Source organism: Pithys albifrons, chromosome 3 (genome assembly GCF_047495875.1).
Source record: "Pithys albifrons albifrons isolate INPA30051 chromosome 3, PitAlb_v1, whole genome shotgun sequence".
In the NCBI taxonomy this organism is placed as follows: domain Eukaryota; kingdom Metazoa; phylum Chordata; class Aves; order Passeriformes; family Thamnophilidae; genus Pithys; species Pithys albifrons.
Genome location: NC_092460.1, coordinates 64,810,469 through 64,829,779, shown reverse-complemented (window position 1 = coordinate 64,829,779; position 19,311 = coordinate 64,810,469). Strand labels below are relative to the sequence as shown.

At 43.8% G+C, this 19,311-nt stretch overlaps 1 protein-coding gene across 1 annotated transcript in view; it reads left to right on the top strand.

Annotated features, from left to right (window-relative positions):
• The window catches only part of TPH2 (tryptophan hydroxylase 2), a 66,477-nt gene that overhangs the window by 34,082 nt on the left and 13,084 nt on the right, over positions 1–19,311 (top strand). The window contains exon 9 of the mRNA XM_071549955.1: positions 16,359–16,454. Within this exon, the coding sequence (XP_071406056.1) occupies positions 16,359–16,454 (96 nt within the window). The remainder of the gene's footprint in view (positions 1–16,358; positions 16,455–19,311) is intronic.

Genomic DNA, 19,311 nt, shown 5'->3' with positions numbered 1-19,311 from the left:
AGCTGTGGCTGAAGTTGTCAGGGTCAACAGAACATCAACGTGATGGCGCCCTTTCAGGCACACTGTGAACAACCCTGCTACTCCTTCATTCTGTTTGTTAGGCTGCTTTTGCATCAGAAAAAGCATTAGTTTAGACTGGGTGACCTTGTTTCAGTTCTTAACTGTAGGTTTTATATATTCTGTACCTTACAGAAAACTTTCTATAGAACATCACTATGCCATTCATAATGATGGCATCTACTAATAGTGCTAGATAAAGCAGTTTGAGCTCAGAGCTTTTTCAAGACATGCTAGAAAGGGTGTGTACTCAGAGTATCATATTTTGCCCCCCATAAAATGTGTTACTCTTTTTTTTCCTAAAGATTTTTCTTCCCTCCCTTGAATTATTAGGCTGTAATTGTAAAAATTACAGAGTTTGACTACATAAAAGTGGCTAAGATTGTAGGTTAATAAGGCATTTTGCATTTCTAGAATGTAAACACCTTTATAGGCTTAATTTTTCAGCTTTGAATAAGCATATTAGCTTATGAACAGATCCATACTCTACATCTGCAATGAATTTAGGATGTATACAAGCACAGAATTCTTGCGTACTGGTGGCAGCCTGGTCACTAATGACCATTTCAGAGTGATCATGACATGTAGTAAGTTACTCCTAGACCGCAGTCACTGACTTTGACTTTGGAACAGAGAAGGACTGTAATCTCTCTGCTTACAGGTACTTGCTCAGTATAAGTTTTTTCCACCTTGCTGAATGTATGTTCTTGTGATTCACTTTGAGTTTACACACTTCTGGCAAGTAACTCAGTGGTGATTCAGTTGACTGTTCTGTGGTTATGATAGATTCATTTTACATGCACTCACTGCTGAAAATCAGGGTGTGCAATGAGATGCTCAACTGCACTTGAAAAAGATTTTGTTTGGGGCTGTGAAAAACATCTTCAATTGGGATGTATTTTTAGTAGCAAAATTAATAGATATTTAAAATTCCCAGAGCTCCTTTTCTTCTTTGATCTGTCTGTCAGCTTGACATGAATAGAACTTATACTTTTGTGCTTATGCCTACTGTCTTTTTTTGCTTCCTTTTTGCAAAGCAAGTTCAGTTAATGCATTAAGAGTCACAAAAGCTTTTAGGAGTCCCTTGGCATTTCTATGATTAAAAGAACATTGAGTTTAAATGCAGTGTTGATGTTAGAAACCGTGATATTTGAAAACAAGTCTTAGCTATTAAATCAGTTTTCAGCAAATAGATGTGAGGACTTAATTTTCTTTTTAAAATGTTTAGAAAATGAATGTGGATGCTGGTAAATTTGGAATGAAGTCCTAACCTTTTTTGCTCTTCAGAAATAAATTTGAAATTGACATGACTGAAAAAATAGTGTATTTTTTCCTTGAAATAAGAATTTTAAAACTTCACTGGCCAGTTTTCCCTGTCTCCTCAATGTGTTTTTGCACCCACAGTTTCAGGACTTGCAAGAGTTCTGAGATTCTTTCAGCCCCAGGAGGCTGCTCCCCTTTCTGAAGATGTGACTTCTCTCACATCAATTGGTACACTACAACATCTGCAGCTGATCATGTACACAAGGACCTCATGGCCCTCTTCAGCTATGTGGTGGGAGACTCAGTGGCTCTCCTGCATCACTCCCTACAGTGCAGCAGTCATACGCAGTAAGCAGGGACGCAGCCTGCTCCAGGGACTGGTATCATGAGAAGCACCTCATGAGCCTGGTGCCTTCCCCAGGGGAATCGCCCTTAAGGAGGACACTGGGGGTCTATCTCTGGGCTGGTCAAGTGTGGTAGCCAAAGAGGCCTCACAGCAGTAACCACTTCTGACACTGCCCTGGCACAGGGCAGTGATTCAGTAAACTCCCCTCTTATAAAGTGAGGATTGCCTGTACTGTGATTAGTTGCTGCACATTTGCTTCTTGATAATCTGTGGATTGACTTTACTAGTCTGTCAAAAGCTTCTTCCAGGATAAGTGGAAGAGAATCCTGTGCCAGTTTTCCCATTACACACTTTCCTTATGGTATTGCAGCATGTTCAAAAGGATGAACTCTTTCTTCCCATTCTGAAGGTGTTTTCTTGGTATTTCACAGAGAGTTGCAGCTTTATGCCTTCTCTTCCGAGTCTCCTTTTTAGCATGCTTGCTGGGGAGTGGAAGTTGGTCTTTTCAGAGGATGAATGATATTGGACCAATGCAGGGATTATAGCTGTGGTAAATGGGTCCTGAGGACTGAGCTAAGCTTCTGTAGAGATTCTGGTTTTGGATGGTGGAGGAAGAAAAGTGAGTTTATTCATGTCTGTTCTCTGTGTATTCTTCTGAGAAATGCAATTTTCAATTTAGGGCAACAGCCCTAGGGTCAATGGCTCATAAAATGAGTATGCTCTCAGGCAAAGGACAGACAAATGATCTCTTGTATGTGTATTTGTTTCAAATTGTGCTCTCACTTGAGTCATGCCAGCCTGTCAGTGTTCAAGTCCCTGGCCCCTTGCTGGAGCAGTCATACTCTTCTAGCAGTAGCATAAGCCACAGGGCTGAGGAGAACACTTATGGAGGGCCAGCCCTTGCCTCTGTAGCCTATAAAATCAGGACATGTTCTTGTTTTGATAGTTTGGTTAACACCAAGTCCTCATCTGTAAGAGTAGCACGACAAAGATCTGGAAAACATGAATGGCAAAGCCATAAAGACAGTCTCTGCTTGCAGACTGTGAATTGTGAAGGGTCATAATTAATCAAGTGTGTCATAAGAGGCAGCACAGACTGAAGAGTGTGTTTGGACAGCAGTGATGTTTTTATTCAGTTTTTTTTCTTTTTTTTTTTTTCCTTTGTAATTTGATTTTCAGAGGACCCCATCTCTTGGACTCCCAGGTAACATGTCAAAAGACCTCACTGTCCCTTGTTATATTACCTGTGTGAAATCTCTGGATAGCTGAAATATGAAGCAACAGCTTGAAAAGAAGTGAGTAAATACTCACTTCAGCTAAAATAGGGAGTGCTGAATGTGAATTCATGTTATGTGTTGAAAAATAAAGTGGAAAGGGAATGGCTCATTATTGCACATCATTTTTTCTTCATAGGTCCACATGAAATTACTAAACCTTAAACCTCTAGGTTTTAGAAGTTGTTCAAGATAAGAGTCAAATGATAGAGAAGGGGAAATGGGAAGGGCAAAGTATTAGGCCCGCAATGCCTTATTTTTATCAAATTATCTAAACAGTAGTTTGCAGTATCAGTGGTCTTGTCTCCTTAGATGCATATTAAGCTTCAGCACTATTAGTTAATTATCTTGGAAAAGCTAGGACTTTTTCTCTGGACATGCTGAGCAAGTTGAGGCAAGTGTGCTTTTTGGAGCATTGATTTTTTTGGGCCATCTCTGTGACCACTAACTTTGGTGGAAGAGAATTGCTGTTTTACCAGGAAACAGCCTTTTATACAGAAAGACTTTCTGTGTATGTGTTGAGGTTCCTGATTCTGCACCTCCAAAGGTCTTGAAGGTTTTCAGTGGAGATAAAAATGAGAGGGCTGGACAGACATCATCTTTGTGCAGAGCAAACCTAAATTTAGATTATTTTGGCATAATTCAGACACGAAGTGGGACATCCAGTGACTTCTACTATGTGGGAACTAACATCTTTTGGAACCGCAGAAAAATCCCAGAAGTTCTTCGACCTTCAATCTCTCTGCCTGATCTTCAGAGTAGCAAGAGGGCCTCCTTCATGTGAGAATGGACAACAGAAAGACACGTTTTCTCAAGAGTCACAAAATTGTTAGTGGGGCTGTTCTCCAGATCTTATTGCAGAAGTTGTATTGCACCTGCCAGGTTGACAGCTCCCATACACGTTGCCTTGTCTTGGCTGGGCTTCCCAGCGTTGGACGTATAGTTACCTCCTTACTGATACTGCTGTAGCATTGCATTGCTTGAGGTACACTTACTGCTTCCTTACAAACTCATGATGAAATTTTTCTTTGGTCACCATTATGAGCTTTTCTCCAGAAACTCCTGAAAAAAGAAATGTAATTTTAAAGTATTCACAAGGGGTTAAGCCCCCCTGTGCTCATTGTAGGCCATTCTTTCTTGGAGTGTATCAAGCCTCTGCGTTAGAGGAATTTGCATGTAGTGATACTGCGCTGTGGCTGTCAACAGAATTGTGAAGGCTGGTGTGTATCTATACCCCAGTGCTCTAATGAGCAGCACCACATCTACTCAAACTTCTGTTTATAAAGATATTGTTCCAAGCATTCACCCTTATTGAAGGGTCTGAATGCAAAGGAGTCAGATGAGGGAAAAAGGAGAATATTGTTAAATATATTCACCTTGAAATCTCCAAAGCAAACCTTGTTTTGCTGAGCCTAAATGCATTTCAAAGTGGCAGACTAAACAAAATACTTTAAGAAGGTAACTCTGAAAAATTAAACTTTGTTTTCTTATTTAGAAATGCTGTTGGCTGTGAAAAGGGTCGCTGCCTTTGTTGGAGGTGGGTGAATCATCTATAATGAGACTTAGCTATTGAATTTTACTTCTTTTCTGCTTTTGATCTATTCACAAGCTCATCATGAGATTTATTTGTTGTTCAAAAATCTCCCTGCATTTCTGTTCAATAACATTCCCGCATGAATAGCTGTCAAATAGCCAGTATTGCTTGATGTCTGGACTCTAACACTGGGCTATATTGGCTAGTTGCCTGGGTTACCTGTGTTACATCTGTCTGTTTCTTGTAGTGGAGCATTCCTGATGCTACTCAACAGACTGTGAATTTTGAATAATTCAGTCAAATGTGAAATGCCAGCTGTTTTTTTTTTTTGGATGTCTTTGAGATTGAAAAATAAGCAACTATTCAAAAATTTATTTGCACCAGCTCTGAATGAAGAAAGGAAGCACAAATGAGTCATAGATATTTCTAAGTCAGCGTTTGCTTGGAATTTGAGCTGCTTTTACAGGAGGGAAGAAAACACCTTTATTTCATTAATTTCTAGCAATGGAATTTTAAAAGTCTTTTTGTTATATATAACTATTTACTTATGAGATAATTACAACTATATGAGAGATTTAATATCTATGTGAATACTGTTAGAGTTAAAATATTGAAGGGCTCCTAAAGAAAAATATGTTAATCTTTGCGTATTGTGAGCATATCACATTCATTGAAATTGAGTGGTCTATTCAAATATCCTTTGAAATCTTAAATCCAGTAGAAAAAAATGTAAGGATGTTTTCTTAAGGGTAGTTATTTGACAGTGGTCTTGTAAGTACTTATATACATTAGTAGTTGCATTGTCTTCAAGGTAACTGATTTTATACACATATAATGTGATTGTGCTACTACATGTCAGCTTGGGGTTGTAGCCCCATGCCATTGGCAGTGGTGAGTCTTGTTGCCCATGTGCCAGAGTTGCAGTCATGCAATTAATCTCTCATTGTTCCCCTCTTGTGACAGAGAGCACAAGTGAACCAGCTCTTGACATGGTTGGTGTTTTCAGGACTCATCCTAATAACGTTTTTACAAGGTACTTTTAGAGAACAGATAAAAACTCGTGTTATACATCATGCTGAAAATTGCCAAGTGAATATAAGTATCAGGGTCTAAGCTATACTAGAAGAAAATTAAGCAAAGTGGAATGGCTCAAAAGGCCTTTTTATGGACAAGTCAGGATTTGAACTTCTGACTCAGTGACACTAAAATCCAATACCACGAAAAAGCTCTTTGCTCAGGTCCCAAGAGGAAGATTCGCAAATAAAAAATGATGTGATGTGAGAAGTGATTTTCAAAGCCTTAGAAACCAGACAGGTGAGGAGACTTGAGCTTATCAGACCTTTTTTCCTGCCTTTGAAAATTTCTAAACACCCTTGAATAATGATTTTTTTCTGTTAGCTGTCATAGCTGTCACTGATTTTTTTCTTTTTCTTTTGGTAGTCCAGTTTATAATGCAGGGCAGTACCTGACCGTGAAGAACAGACATTGTGTTTTCCCTGGAGACCAGCTTTGGAGTTTGCCAGGGCTTGATCTTCTCTGTATCTTTCCTGTCAATAGCAGGACAACTGATCTGTCTCGTAAAATTGCACATATACTTGGCCAGACCAGCTACCCCAATATCCTGCCTCTGACATAGGCAAATGGCAGACATCCAGAGGACAGTGTATGTCTAAAGCCATAAGGCAATATTTTCCTGATGTGCTGCTTTGGTTGCCAGTGACTTTTGTTTCAAGGACTCTGAAGGAAGAAATCTGCTGTATTGGTATTTTTTAGACCTTAACAGGAGTTTCTTCCGTGCATCTGATTAACAATTTTTGAACTCATGTATACAATGTTTCATGAGCATGACTGTAAAGTATCTTTCATATATTTTGATAAATAATAGAAATAAATTACAATAATATTGAACACTGTCTTGATCATTTAATTGGTGTCATTTGGCATAAAACTTATTTCTAATCCTTCATTTGGCACTTTGATTCTCCATCTCATTTTGCTGATTTGACTAATGGAGCAAGCATTTTAGTGTAAGGCTCTTCAAAAACTGCAGAATTTATAGAACATGGAAAGCCACCTTTCCTACTTCAAGAGCCTCTTTCAAGGCAGAACTAAATGAAACGGCACTTGACAGGATATTGCTGTAGTTGGTAGGGGAGCAAAATGTCTTAGGCTGCAGTTTAGGAAGTATGCCAGAGGCAGGTCCAAGATTTGAAATCAGAGCAGGAGAGCCTGAATGCCCCAATTTGTGCTTCCATTCTCCACCCTACATGTAACAACAATGTAATAAGCAGCTGTTGTCTTCAGGTGAAGTTTTAAAAAATGCATTCATCTCAACAGCCATTTCTTTGTACAGTCATTCCCACTCCAGTGTGGTTATCCTATGTATAATATAGAGTGCCACAACTGTAGTTTACCATACAAAGAGAGGTATTTAGTGGCTATCTATGTGTCTGGTCTATAAAAAATGTCTCTATACAGTTAATATTTAACTTCCTTATCAGAATGGCTTGATGTTTGTAGACTTGAAAGCACAGCTTACCAAAGCCTGCAAACTGTTAATGCACTGAGCCACCTCTGTGAGTGGGGAGGTGGGGGTGAAATGTGTATCACTGACTAACAATCTGAAGATGGCAGCATTGGGTGAGCTATCACACTTTCTTGGCTAAGCAGGACTCTTAAATACAAAACTGTAGTTGTTCCATATGGCAAATTTATGAAAAAAACAGCTTTTCGTTTGAAGGGCTTTTCTTAATGCTATAGGTGGGTGCCACAAGTTAGTAAGTAGGCAGACATGTTGCCATTTTGCATGTGTTTTATTTGCGTTAGTTATATTGAGAATACAAGTCTTATTAAAGATTTGCTTTCATCAGTAAGTATTGGCTCATAACTATAACTCCCTTTTATAATATTAACGATTGTAATAATTTTTGGACTAAAGTAATAGCAGCTCCCTCTTTTCTTTCAACAAGGAAGAAGTGGAATTGAGGTCTCCCTGTCTTGCAAACAGGATACTTATTCACCCTGGACAGCAGTGATTGCTCTCTCCTGTGCCTGTGTTAGGTCTCTGCCTCCTGCCCCTTCCATTCCTTGGAGTGCATATCCTCAGGGGGGTAGAGAATGTTTCTCTTCCCTCTCTCTGCTGACCCTATAGATTGCTACATGGGCATTGGGCATTCTCCTGGGAGCAGCATGACATTGGTTTGGTCTTAGCCTGTGAAAGGTTCACAGTAAAGGTGCCCTCATATGGGGACAAAGTCCTGGCTGCTCTTACAGATCTGTAACAGATAAACACTAGACTTCCTCTTTTTAGCTGCTGTTGCTTTTGAGAATGAAAATGAGCATGATTACTGTGTTTCATCAGAAGCCAAATCCTGCTATGTATCTGTCAGAATGTTCATGTTCTTATAGCATAAGGACTACTACCTGGTGGATTCCTTTAAGGGAGTTGAGGAGGGGAAGGCAAATTCAAAGATGTTAGTGAGATTTAAGTGTAAAGTTTAGTAGTTGATTGATGACATTTACAGCATGTACAGAGCCAGGATTGTGGCCTCTTGAAGGTTTTTCTAGCAAAATATTTAGGCAGAGAAGTGATGTTTGTACTCTTTGTGGTAGGTGTCTCAGCATCACTTATCCCTTCTGCAGTGATACCTTTGTAATTTTGCGTACCTGGCTGTTTGTCCCTGAGACAACATTTTTGGAAACCAGTTTTCTTGGCCTTCTTTTCAGTGGTGACATCAGTTCACTGCATGTACTGAAAAATTTTATGCCACCTTGACTTACTTGAGTCAGTAGCAAAGTCAGAGGTGGAAATTTGATGTTTTGTTTTGTTTTGTTGGATGATGTTGTCTTTTCACTTTGTGGATATCTGTGCCTTTGACTACTGTGATGGAATCTGACTTAAGACTTTTGAAGTTTCTGCAACTGTTCCTTTTTCTCAGCTGACTTAGCAGGTTTGGATCAGACACAGGGCTCATGTTTTTATTCTTTCTTTTATTACACCCTTCTACATAGTGCCATGCTGCATGAATCACTAACTTACAGAAACTTCTTTGAATTTTATGAATTTATGAATTTCTAAACATTTGTTGAACTTAAAAGAGCTCTTAATTTCTACTCTTTTACATTTAGTATGTTACTCAGCCTGGAAGAGAGGGTATTAAGGAGGAACTGACTGGAAAAAAGTCATTATGTTAGGATCCATTCTTGTTATTTGAAAAATTTAAGATTTAATACAAATACAGGGTTATTTGTTATCCTACATTCATATTTCAGATAATGTAATGAATGCACACACATACACACATATAGGGATGTGTGTATATGTGCTATATTTTCATATAAGTTAGAAAGCAACTTCCTAAAACCTTCATATGTAGAAATATTTACTATCTTAATCTCAACTGTTTGATCTAATAGGAAAAAGCAATCTTGATGTGTCATAACAAAAACAAACTAACTCAGAATGGTAGGAGCATCTTCTGCATTTAGTGGGCAGTGGGCTATCTGTGCTTTTTGAAGTCTTCCTGACATTTAACTTTTTTGGGTGAGTACAAGAAAGTTAGATACCATACTGTTATGCTGATTTAGCACATCTTTTTCACAGTTTCTCATCAGTTTTACAGCTCAGATATGTTACCTGATTGAATGTAGACTGTGCTGGTTTGAAGGTGAACCAGCAGGGGAAATGAACTCACCACGAGAGAGATTATAAGTCAGACCTAAAATCTAATAATAATATTACAATAACAACACTGATACACAAGGGAAATTGCTTTCAACTCACAATACCCCAGCAGTATAACCCAGTGTCCTGGGGCACAAACCCAAGGGGGTTTGTTTGCCCTTGTACTGAGACCCCTGTGGCTCCCCCAAGTCCAGAGCAAAAGGAAAAGAAAAACCTGTTGGTGCAGGCGAGGGCTGTGGTCTGGGCGAGAGCGGTGATCTCCTGCTGTCGAGGTCCTGCTGCTGCTCTGGATCCGACGAGAAGGTCCTGAGGTCTTCTTACCCACCACTTATGTACCCTCAGGGAGCACTCAGTCCCTTCCCCTGGGCGGGGACTCACACAATGGGTGATTAACTCTGGGAGCCAGGGGTTGTTGAGCTGTTGATGGCCCATTAGCAGCTCCTCCCCCCTCAGGCTGGGTGTGAAGTGATAATGGCTCCCTGGGCAGCTGCTGCTAATGGCCCATTGTCCTTGGGGAATGAATAGAGGGGGTGGAATACACAGGTTTGATCACCACCACACAGGGTTAGCTGGTCCCTTCAGCTGAACTAGGACATTATCCACCCCTTATTCCACTCCATCTAGTCATTCCCAAATTAACCCCCTTTTTACCTATACATATATATACACATGTATACAATGAAACATTACAAACCCTTCTCGCTCAAAATTAGGTCCCCTTGTGGTACACAACGTGTTTCTCCATCTTTTTGCATTACCCACCAAGTGCAACCAGGTCCTTGAGCAAAGACAATCCCTCGGATGGGTTTGCCTTTGTTTGAGGTGGGACTAACCCAAACAGTCTTTCCTAACATACCTCTCATATGGACCACAGGGACTTTATCTCCATCTACAGTATTCAAGAGTTCTGATTGGGCAGGGCCAGCTCGATTGATGGAGCCCCGGGTGTTGACCAACCAGGTGGCCTTTGCCAAATGCAGCTCCCAGTGTTTGAAAGTTCCCCCACCCAACGCCTTCAAGGTTGTTTTCAGCAGTCCATTACATCGCTCAACTTTCCCGGCAGCTGGAGCATGGTAGGGGATATGATACACCCACTCAATGCCGTGCTCTCTGGCCCAGGTGTCTATGAGGCTGTTCTTGAAGTGGGTGCCATTGTCAGACTCTATTCTTTCTGGTGTGCCGTGTCTCCACAGGACTTGTTTCTCAAGGCCCAGGATGGTATTCCGGGCAGTGGCGTGAGATACGGGGTATGTCTCCAGCCATCCAGTGGTTGCCTCTACCATGGTCAGCACGTAGCGCTTGCCTTGGCGTGTTTGGGGAAGTGTGATGTAGTCAACTTGCCAGGCTTCCCCATACCTGTATTTCGACCACCGTCCACCATACCATAGAGGCTTCACCCGCTTGGCCTGCTTGATGGCAGCACACGTGTCACAGTCATGGATAACCTGTGAGACACTGTCCATGGTTAGATCCACCCCTCGGTCACGAGCCCATCTGTATGTTGCATCTCTGCCTTGATGACCAGAAGCATCATGGGCCCATCGGGCTAGAAACAATTCACCTTTATGCTGCCAATCCAGATCTACCTGAGAGACTTCAATCCTGGCAGCTCGATCCACCTGCTCGTTGTTACGATGCTCCTCATTAGCCCGGCTCTTGGGTACATGAGCATCTACGTGACGGACCTTCACACTCAGCTTCTCTACCCGGGCAGCGATGTCCTGCCACATCTCAGCCGCCCAGATGGGTTTCCCTTTGCGCTGCCAGCCGGCCTTTCTCCAGCGCTCCAGCCATCCCCACAGAGCATTGGCCACCATCCACGAGTCAGTGTAAAGGTAGAGTCTTGGCCACTTCTCTCGTTCGGCGATATCCAAAGCCAGCTGAACAGCTTTCAGCTCTGCGACCTGACTTGATCCACCTTGTCCTTCAGTCGCTTCTGCAACTCGACGTGTAGGACTCCATACAGCTGCTTTCCATTTCCGGCTTGTCCCTACAATGCGGCAGGAGCCATCTGTGAAGAGAGCATATCGCTTCTCCTCTTCTGGTAGCTGGTTATATGGTGGGGCCTCCTCAGCTCGTGTCACCTGCTCCTCTTCTTCTTCAGAGGACAATCCGAAACTCTCACCTTCTGGCCAGTTGGTGATGATTTCCAAAATCCCAGGGCGATTAGGATTCCCTATCCGGGTTCGCTGCGTGATCAGAGCGATCCACTTACTCCATGTGGCATCAGTGGCGTGATGGGTAGAAGGAGCTTTTCCTTTGAACATCCAGCCCAACACTGGTAGTCGGGGTGCCAGGATGAGCTGTGCCTCAGTGCCAATCACTTCTGAGGCAGCTCGAACTCCTTCATAAGCTGCCAGGATCTCTTTCTCAGTTGGGGTGTAGCTGGCCTCAGATCCTTTGTATCCCCGGCTCCAGAATCCCAGCGGTCGTCCTCGAGTCTCCCCAGGTACTTTCTGCCAGAGGCTCCAGGATGGGCCATTCTCCCCGGCTGCAGTGTAGAGCACATTCTTCACATCCTGTCCTGTCCTGACTGGCCCAAGGGCTACTGCATGGGTAATCTCCTGTTTAATCTGCTCAAAGGCTTGTTGTTGTTCAGGGCCCCACTGGAAATCATTTTTCTTCCGTGTCACAAGGTAGAGAGGGCTTACAATCTGACTGTACTCAGGGATATGCATCCTCCAAAAGCCCACGGCGCCTAGGAAAGCCTGAGTTTCCTTCTTGCTGGTCGGTGGGGACATAGCTGCTATTTTGTTGATCACCTCTGTTGGAATCTGACGACGCCCGTCTTGCCACTTCACTCCTAGGAACTGAATTTCCTGAGCAGGTCCCTTGACCTTACTTCGTTTAATGGCAAAACCAGCTCTTAGGAGAATCTGGATTATCTTCTTTCCTTTCTCATAAACCTCCCCTGCTGTGTTCCCCCATACAATGATGTCATCGATGTACTGTAGATGTTCTGGAGCCTCACCCTTTTCCAATGCAGTCTGGATCAGTCCATGGCAAATGGTGGGACTGTGTTTCCACCCCTGGGGCAGTCGATTCCAGGTGTACTGCACCCCCTTCCAGGTGAAAGCGAACTGCGGCCTGCATTCTGCTGCCAACGGAATGGAGAAAAAGGCATTGGCAATGTCGATGGTGGCATACCACTTGGCTGCCTTGGACTCCAGCTCATACTGAAGCTCCAGCATGTCCGGCACAGCGGCACTCAGGGGGGGTGTGACCTCATTGAGACCACGGTAATCCACCGTCAGCCTCCACTCTCCACTGGACTTTCGTACTGGCCATATGGGGCTATTAAAGGGTGAGTGAGTCTTGCTGACCACCCCTTGGCTCTCCAGCTCACGAATCATCTTGTGTATGGGGGTCACAGAGTCTCGGTCAGTGCGGTATTGCCGACGGTGCACTGTGGCTGTGGCCAGCGGTACCAATTGTTCTTCAACTTTCAGCAGTCCTACAGCAGAAGGGTCCTCTGAGAGGCCAGGCAAGGTGCTCAGCTGTCTGATTTCCTCTGTCTCCACAGCAGCTATGCCAAAGGCCCAACGCAGTCCCTTTGGGTCTTTGAAATATCCATTCCTCAGGTAGTCTATGCCAAGGATACATGGGGCTTCTGGACCAGTCACAATGGGGTGTCTATGCCATTCCTTCCCAGTCAAGCTGACTTCAGCTTCCAGTACAGTCAGCTGTTGGGATCCCCCTGTTACCCCAGAAATAGAGATGGATTCTGCCCCAACGTATCCTGATGGCATCAACGTGCATTGTGCGCCAGTGTCCACTAAAGCTTTGTGTTTCTGTGGGTCTGATGAGCCAGGCCACCGAATCCACACAGTCCAATAAACCCAATTGTCCCTCTCCTCTACCTGGCTAGAGGCAGGGCCCCCCTAGTTCTGGTCATGGTATTCACTGCGCTCTCCCTGTGAATATGACCGGGAGGTTCCTTCAAGAGGATCGGGCATAACATCATCATTCCTATACTGTCTGGAGCCTTGCCCACGAGAGACCGGAGCAGCCTTCAACCTTGAAGAATTCCCTGTGTTAGTTGTGCCTCTTTGCAATTCACGTACCCGAGCTGCTAAGGAAGAGGTGGGTTTCCCATCCCACTTCCTCATATCTTCTCCATGCTCATGGAGGTAAAACCACAGATTGCCGCGTGGAGTGTACCCTTTCTCCTTAGCTGGAAGACGCCTGCTTCTGATGGCGGAGACTCTTGTTTGTTCTGGAGAGATATGGAAGAGTCCTTCCTTAATCTTCTCTTCCAGTTCAGCCAGTTTTGTTTCCACAGCTGAGACATGGGCTCGTAATGGAGCAGTGACAGTGTCTTCATAAATCCTGAGTTTGCTGACCAGTGCACCCACCTTGTCTTCTCCCTCTCTCCACTGCAATGTTGCAAGGTAGCGAGAATACATTTCTGGCCCAAGTCGTGCAAATTTTAACCACATCTGGGATGTGCACTGGACACCATCTGGACTTTTAGGGAATCTCTCATCCTCTGAAAAGATTATCTCCAGTACGGCTAATTCCCTTAAGCACCGGATACCTTGTTCCATCGTGTTCCACTGTCCTTGCTGTACGTGGAGGTCCTCCTTACAAAGATATCTCTCCCTCACGCTTGACAACAGTCGCCGCCAGAGGCTGAGAGTTTCCTGTCTCTTTCCAATGCCCTGATCAATGACAACATCTCGAGACAGGGATCCCAGCTGCCTTGCCTCACTCCCATCTAGAATTGTATCATTGGCTGCAGCATCCCAGATTCGAAGTAGCCAGGTCAAGATGGACTCATTTGCCTGTCGTGTGAACTCTCTCCGGAGCTCACGCAGCTCTCCCAGGGATAGGGACCGGGTGATTATTTCTGGCTCCATTTCTTCTGCTTGAGATGAAGGTCCTGACTCTTCCTCGTCATGCACTATGCGAACTGATTTGGTCTTTGATTTTCTTTTCTGGACAGGGGCAACTGCTATCGGTTTCTGTTGTCCTTCTGGCTCCTCCATGGTTTGTGTGGACATGGTGCTGGTTGATGTATCTCTCTTCCTCTCTGGCTCAGTCATGGTCTGGGTGGACATGGCGCTAGTTGATGTATCTCTCTTCCTCTCTGGCTCAGTCATGGCCTGGGTGGACGTGGCGCTAGTTGATGTATCTCTCTTCCTCTCTGGCTCAGTCATGGTCTGGGTGGACATGGTGCCTGTGGATTTGCTCCTTTTCTCCTCCTCATGATGATGCTGTACCACACCAAGCAGTGTGCGGTAGGCAGTGGCCAGGGCCCAGCAGGTTGCTGTGAGCTGCACATCTCTGGGACTACCAGAGCATCTTCCTTTCACATAGCTTAGCATTTTGGCAGGGTCCTGCAGTTGTTCCGGGGTGAATTTCCAGATCATTTGAGGAGAGAAGGTCTCCAAATACTGGCCCATATCTTCCCACTTCCCGTGCCACTCAACATCATCCGCTCCCAGGGCAGGCCTCCAGCAAGTCTCCTTAGAGAGCCCAGTTCTGACCCTAAACATGGTGTATACAGTACAGAGGAGACAAAGCAACACTAACAGCAGGATTATGCTGTCCCTAACATCAAAAGGAAGCTCAATATTTTCAATGATTGTTGTAGCAGAGGTGAAAAGGTGGAAGTAACCATTTCCGCCTGTTTTCCCCACAGTCTGGGTGCTATTTTTAATGAGACCCCAGAGGTAACAACCCAAACCAGGACAGGCACACCAGACTGAATATACATTCACAATGAAATTCATTGCTTCTGATGTTATGACAACATAAACATAGTATATTAATAAAGCAATTTTGATCCTTCTCCCTGGTATTAAAGAGAGCATCAAAACAGGCACATGGTTCCCCATGTGTCGAAATATGAACAGGCCCAGATACACCATCCACATGAATACATCAAGCAACATGGTAGTCAGGGAGTTTCTGTACCCAAATACACAAAATGAAATTGTAGTTCTGACTTCTCTCTCGTGGCCCCACGTTGGGCGCCAAAAGATGTGCTGGTTTGAAGGTGAACCAGCAGGGGAAATGAACTCACCACGAGAGAGATTATAAGTCAGACCTAAAATCTAATAATAATATTACAATAACAACACTGATACACAAGGGAAATTGCTTTCAACTCACAATACCCCAGCAGTATAACCCAGTGTCCTGGGGCACAAACCCAAGGGGGTTTGTTTGCCCTTGTACTGAGACCCCTGTGGCTCCCCCAAGTCCAGAGCAAAAGGAAAAGAAAAACCTGTTGGTGCAGGCGAGGGCTGTGGTCTGGGCGAGAGCGGTGATCTCCTGCTGTCGAGGTCCTGCTGCTGCTCTGGATCCGACGAGAAGGTCCTGAGGTCTTCTTACCCACCACTTATGTACCCTCAGGGAGCACTCAGTCCCTTCCCCTGGGCGGGGACTCACACAATGGGTGATTAACTCTGGGAGCCAGGGGTTGTTGAGCTGTTGATGGCCCATTAGCAGCTCCTCCCCCCTCAGGCTGGGTGTGAAGTGATAATGGCTCCCTGGGCAGCTGCTGCTAATGGCCCATTGTCCTTGGGGAATGAATAGAGGGGGTGGAATACACAGGTTTGATCACCACCACACAGGGTTAGCTGGTCCCTTCAGCTGAACTAGGACATAGACCTAAAGAACAACTGTAATGGATTGGTCAGGTGAACTCATTTGACTGACTGCAGTTTTCTTTCTGTAATTTAAGAAGCCAAATGCCATATGAATTCTTCATTTATGGCAGAATAAAATCTAGTGACGACTTAAGGCCTGAACGTGAGAAGGGTCTTAAGCACATGCATTTAAGTAAATTCAGAGTATCTTTAGGTTCTTAGACAGTCAGACCAACTGCCTTTCAGGACTTTATTTTAAGGTATCTCATTGGGTTTCAGAAGGGTTCCAAAATCCCTGCAGATTACTGTCTGTGCTTTTGATACCTAAATGATCTTGTTTGTCTGTTCCTAACTGGCCATTCCTGTGAACTGCTTGGTTGCCCAGACAAAAAGCAGAATTTCACATTTTTGTGCAAAGCTGCCTTACTGCAGAACATGGCATTTAAATTATGTGGCGGTGATAATATACTTTATCTGAGTTTATTTGTAAGACAGGTAGTTCTGAAGAAATGGGGCAAGCGAATGAATATGGTACTGATTGTCATTGCTGAAGTGCACATTTGCAGCTACACTATATGTATCTGAAAATCTCTATATTTTACAGTGCTATTTTTTTACAATTGAATTTGGCCTTTGCAAGCAAGAAGGACAACTACGTGCTTACGGGGCAGGACTTCTGTCTTCTATTGGAGAATTAAAGGTATGTATCATTAAAGGAGAATCAACCTTTAATCTTAACAAATAATAGTTGGATATAAATATATAGATTTTCAAATAATGGTTAAAATTCTCAAGATAAAAAGCTTATATTTAAAATGTGGTATGACCTAAAAGCTCTGTTTGAAGTATCAGCTGGTACTTGAAGCATGAAATGGACTTGTAAGGCCTGAAGTACCAAAACAACTGTAAACTACAAAACTTATTTCTGTTTGAATTTTCATTTCTTGTTAAAGGAGGCTCATGGATTCTAACAGGTAAGGGTGCCTTAGGCTTTAAAAACTTTGGATGAGAAGCATGCATTTTTAATACCCACAGAAAAGGGTTATAAATCAAACATGATTCTGTTGCAAGTAATCCAGTGTATTTGAATGGATTCATTATTGATATTAAAAACTAACATTCATTGAGGTCTTGATTCAGTAGATTATACACATTCCTTAATCATAAATATGAATAAACTCATGCTACACTTGCCTGTTGGACAATACATAGTCCTATTCTTACAAAAGTGAACGTGTCTAACCTTGTGTGGTGTGAGTAGTTGTAGTGGATCATGTATTGTCTCTTTTTATGCCTAGAAAACAGAGGGAACAAGCAAAAGGTATTTTGTCACACGTGTAGTTTTTTGGGATGTAATACATCTCTCTGTTGACAAGATGGGAGGGAAGGGTAAAGAGAGGGAGGTGCTGTCTTCAGGGATCCAAATGAACTCTTGGTGACCTTGCAGGTAAAGATTTGGTTTTAGAAAGCATATACAGAATAGTATTTAAAATTATTTTGCAAGATATCTGGTGTTTATTTGTGCTTAAACATCTTCCCACCCTCCTGGGCTGATTTTCACTGAACTACCTGGCAGTTTAATAGAAGTATCTCAGTCTCTTTTTGATGCCATTATTTCAGTAGTAGGAAAAAGGTTGAAGAATATTACCCTCCATGGTATTTTTTCTTTGATTGCATTATTGTTGCTCTGAGTTCTGTGCACACTTCAGCCAAAGAAGTAATTTGTATTTGCCTGGCAATATTTTACACTCACAGTGCAAAAATGGTTAAATGCAAAGAGACGAATTTGTCTCAGTTGCTTTCCTCTGGCACAGCACATTCAGTGCTGAGCCCCAAACTCTGTGCAGTATTCTGCAGAAAATCAGGCCTTTTATTTAAACGAACAGTTATGGTCACTAGGTGATGACCCTGAAAATACCTATCACATCATTTACAAAATCTAAGGGCATAAAAACAAGGAAATGGGTAGTCAAGAACATAGTAAATCTTCTACCATCTATGTGTGCTGGTTTAAAGGTGAACCAGCAGGGGAAATGAAGTCACCACAGAGAGATTATAAGTCAGAGCTAAAATTTAATAATATTACAATAACAACACTGACACACAAGGGAAGTTGCTTTCAACTCACAAAACCCCAGCAGTATAACCCAGTGTCCTGGGGCACAAACCCAAGGGGGTTTGTTTGCCTTTGTGCTGAGACCCCCTGTGGCTCCCCCAAGTCCAGAGCAAAAGGAAAAGAAAAACCTGTTGGTGCAGGTGAGGGCTGTGGTCTGGGCGAGAGTGGTGATCTCCTCCTGTCAAGGTCCTGCTGCTGCTCTGGATCCTACGAGAAGTTCCCAAGGTCTTCTTACCCACCACTTATGTACCCTCAGGGAGCACTCAGTCCCTCCCCCTGGGCGGGGACTCACACAATAGGTGATTAACTCTGGGAGCCAGGGGGTGTTGAGCTGTTGATGGCCCATTAGCAGCTCCACCCCCCTCAGGCTGGGTGTGAAGGTGATAATGGCTCCCTGGGCAGCTGCTGCTAATGGCCCATTGACCTTGGGGAATGAATAGAGGGGGTAGAATACACAGCTTTGATCACTCCCACACAGGGTTAGCTGGTCCCTCCTGCTGAACTAGGACATTATCCACCCCTTATTCTACTCCATCTAGTCATTCTCAAATTAATCCCCTTTTTACCTATACATATATATACTCATATATACAATGAAACATTACAAACTCTTCTCGCTCAAAATTAGGTCCTCTTGTGGTACACAACGTGTTTCTCCATCTTTTTGCATTACCCACCCAGTGCAACCAGGTCCTTGAGCAAAGACAATCCCTCAGATGGGTTTGCTTTTGTTTGAGGTGGGACTCACCCAAACAGTCTTTCCTAACATACCTCTCATATAGACCACAGGGACTTTATCTCCATCTACAGTATTTAAGAGTTCTGATTGGGCAGGGCCAGCTCGATTGATGGAGCCCCGGGTGTTGACCAACCAGGTGGCCTTTGCCAAATGCAGCTCCCCCACCCAACGCCTTCAAGGTTGTTTTCAGCAGTCCATTACATCGCTCAACTTTCCCGGCAGCTGGAGCATGGTAGGGGATATGATACACCCACTCAATGCCGTGCTCTCTGGCCCAGGTGTCTATGAGGCTGTTTTTGAAGTGGGTGCCGTTGTCAGACTCTATTCTCTCTGGGGTGCCGTGTCTCCACAGGACTTGTTTCTCAAGACCCAGGATGGTATTCCGGGCAGTGGCGTGAGATACGGGGTATGTCTCCAGCCATCCAGTGGTTGCCTCTACCATGGTCAGCACGTAGCGCTTGCCTTGGCGTGTTTGGGGAAGTGTGATGTAGTCAACTTGCCAGGCTTCCCCATACCTGTATTTCGACCACCATCCACCATACCATAGAGGCTTCACCTGCTTGGCCTGCTTGATGGCAGCACATGTGTCACAGTCATGGATAACCTGTGAGACACTGTCCATGGTTAGATCCACCCCTCGGTCATGAGCCCATCTGTATGTCGCATCTCTGCCCTGATGACCAGAGGCATCATGGGCCCATC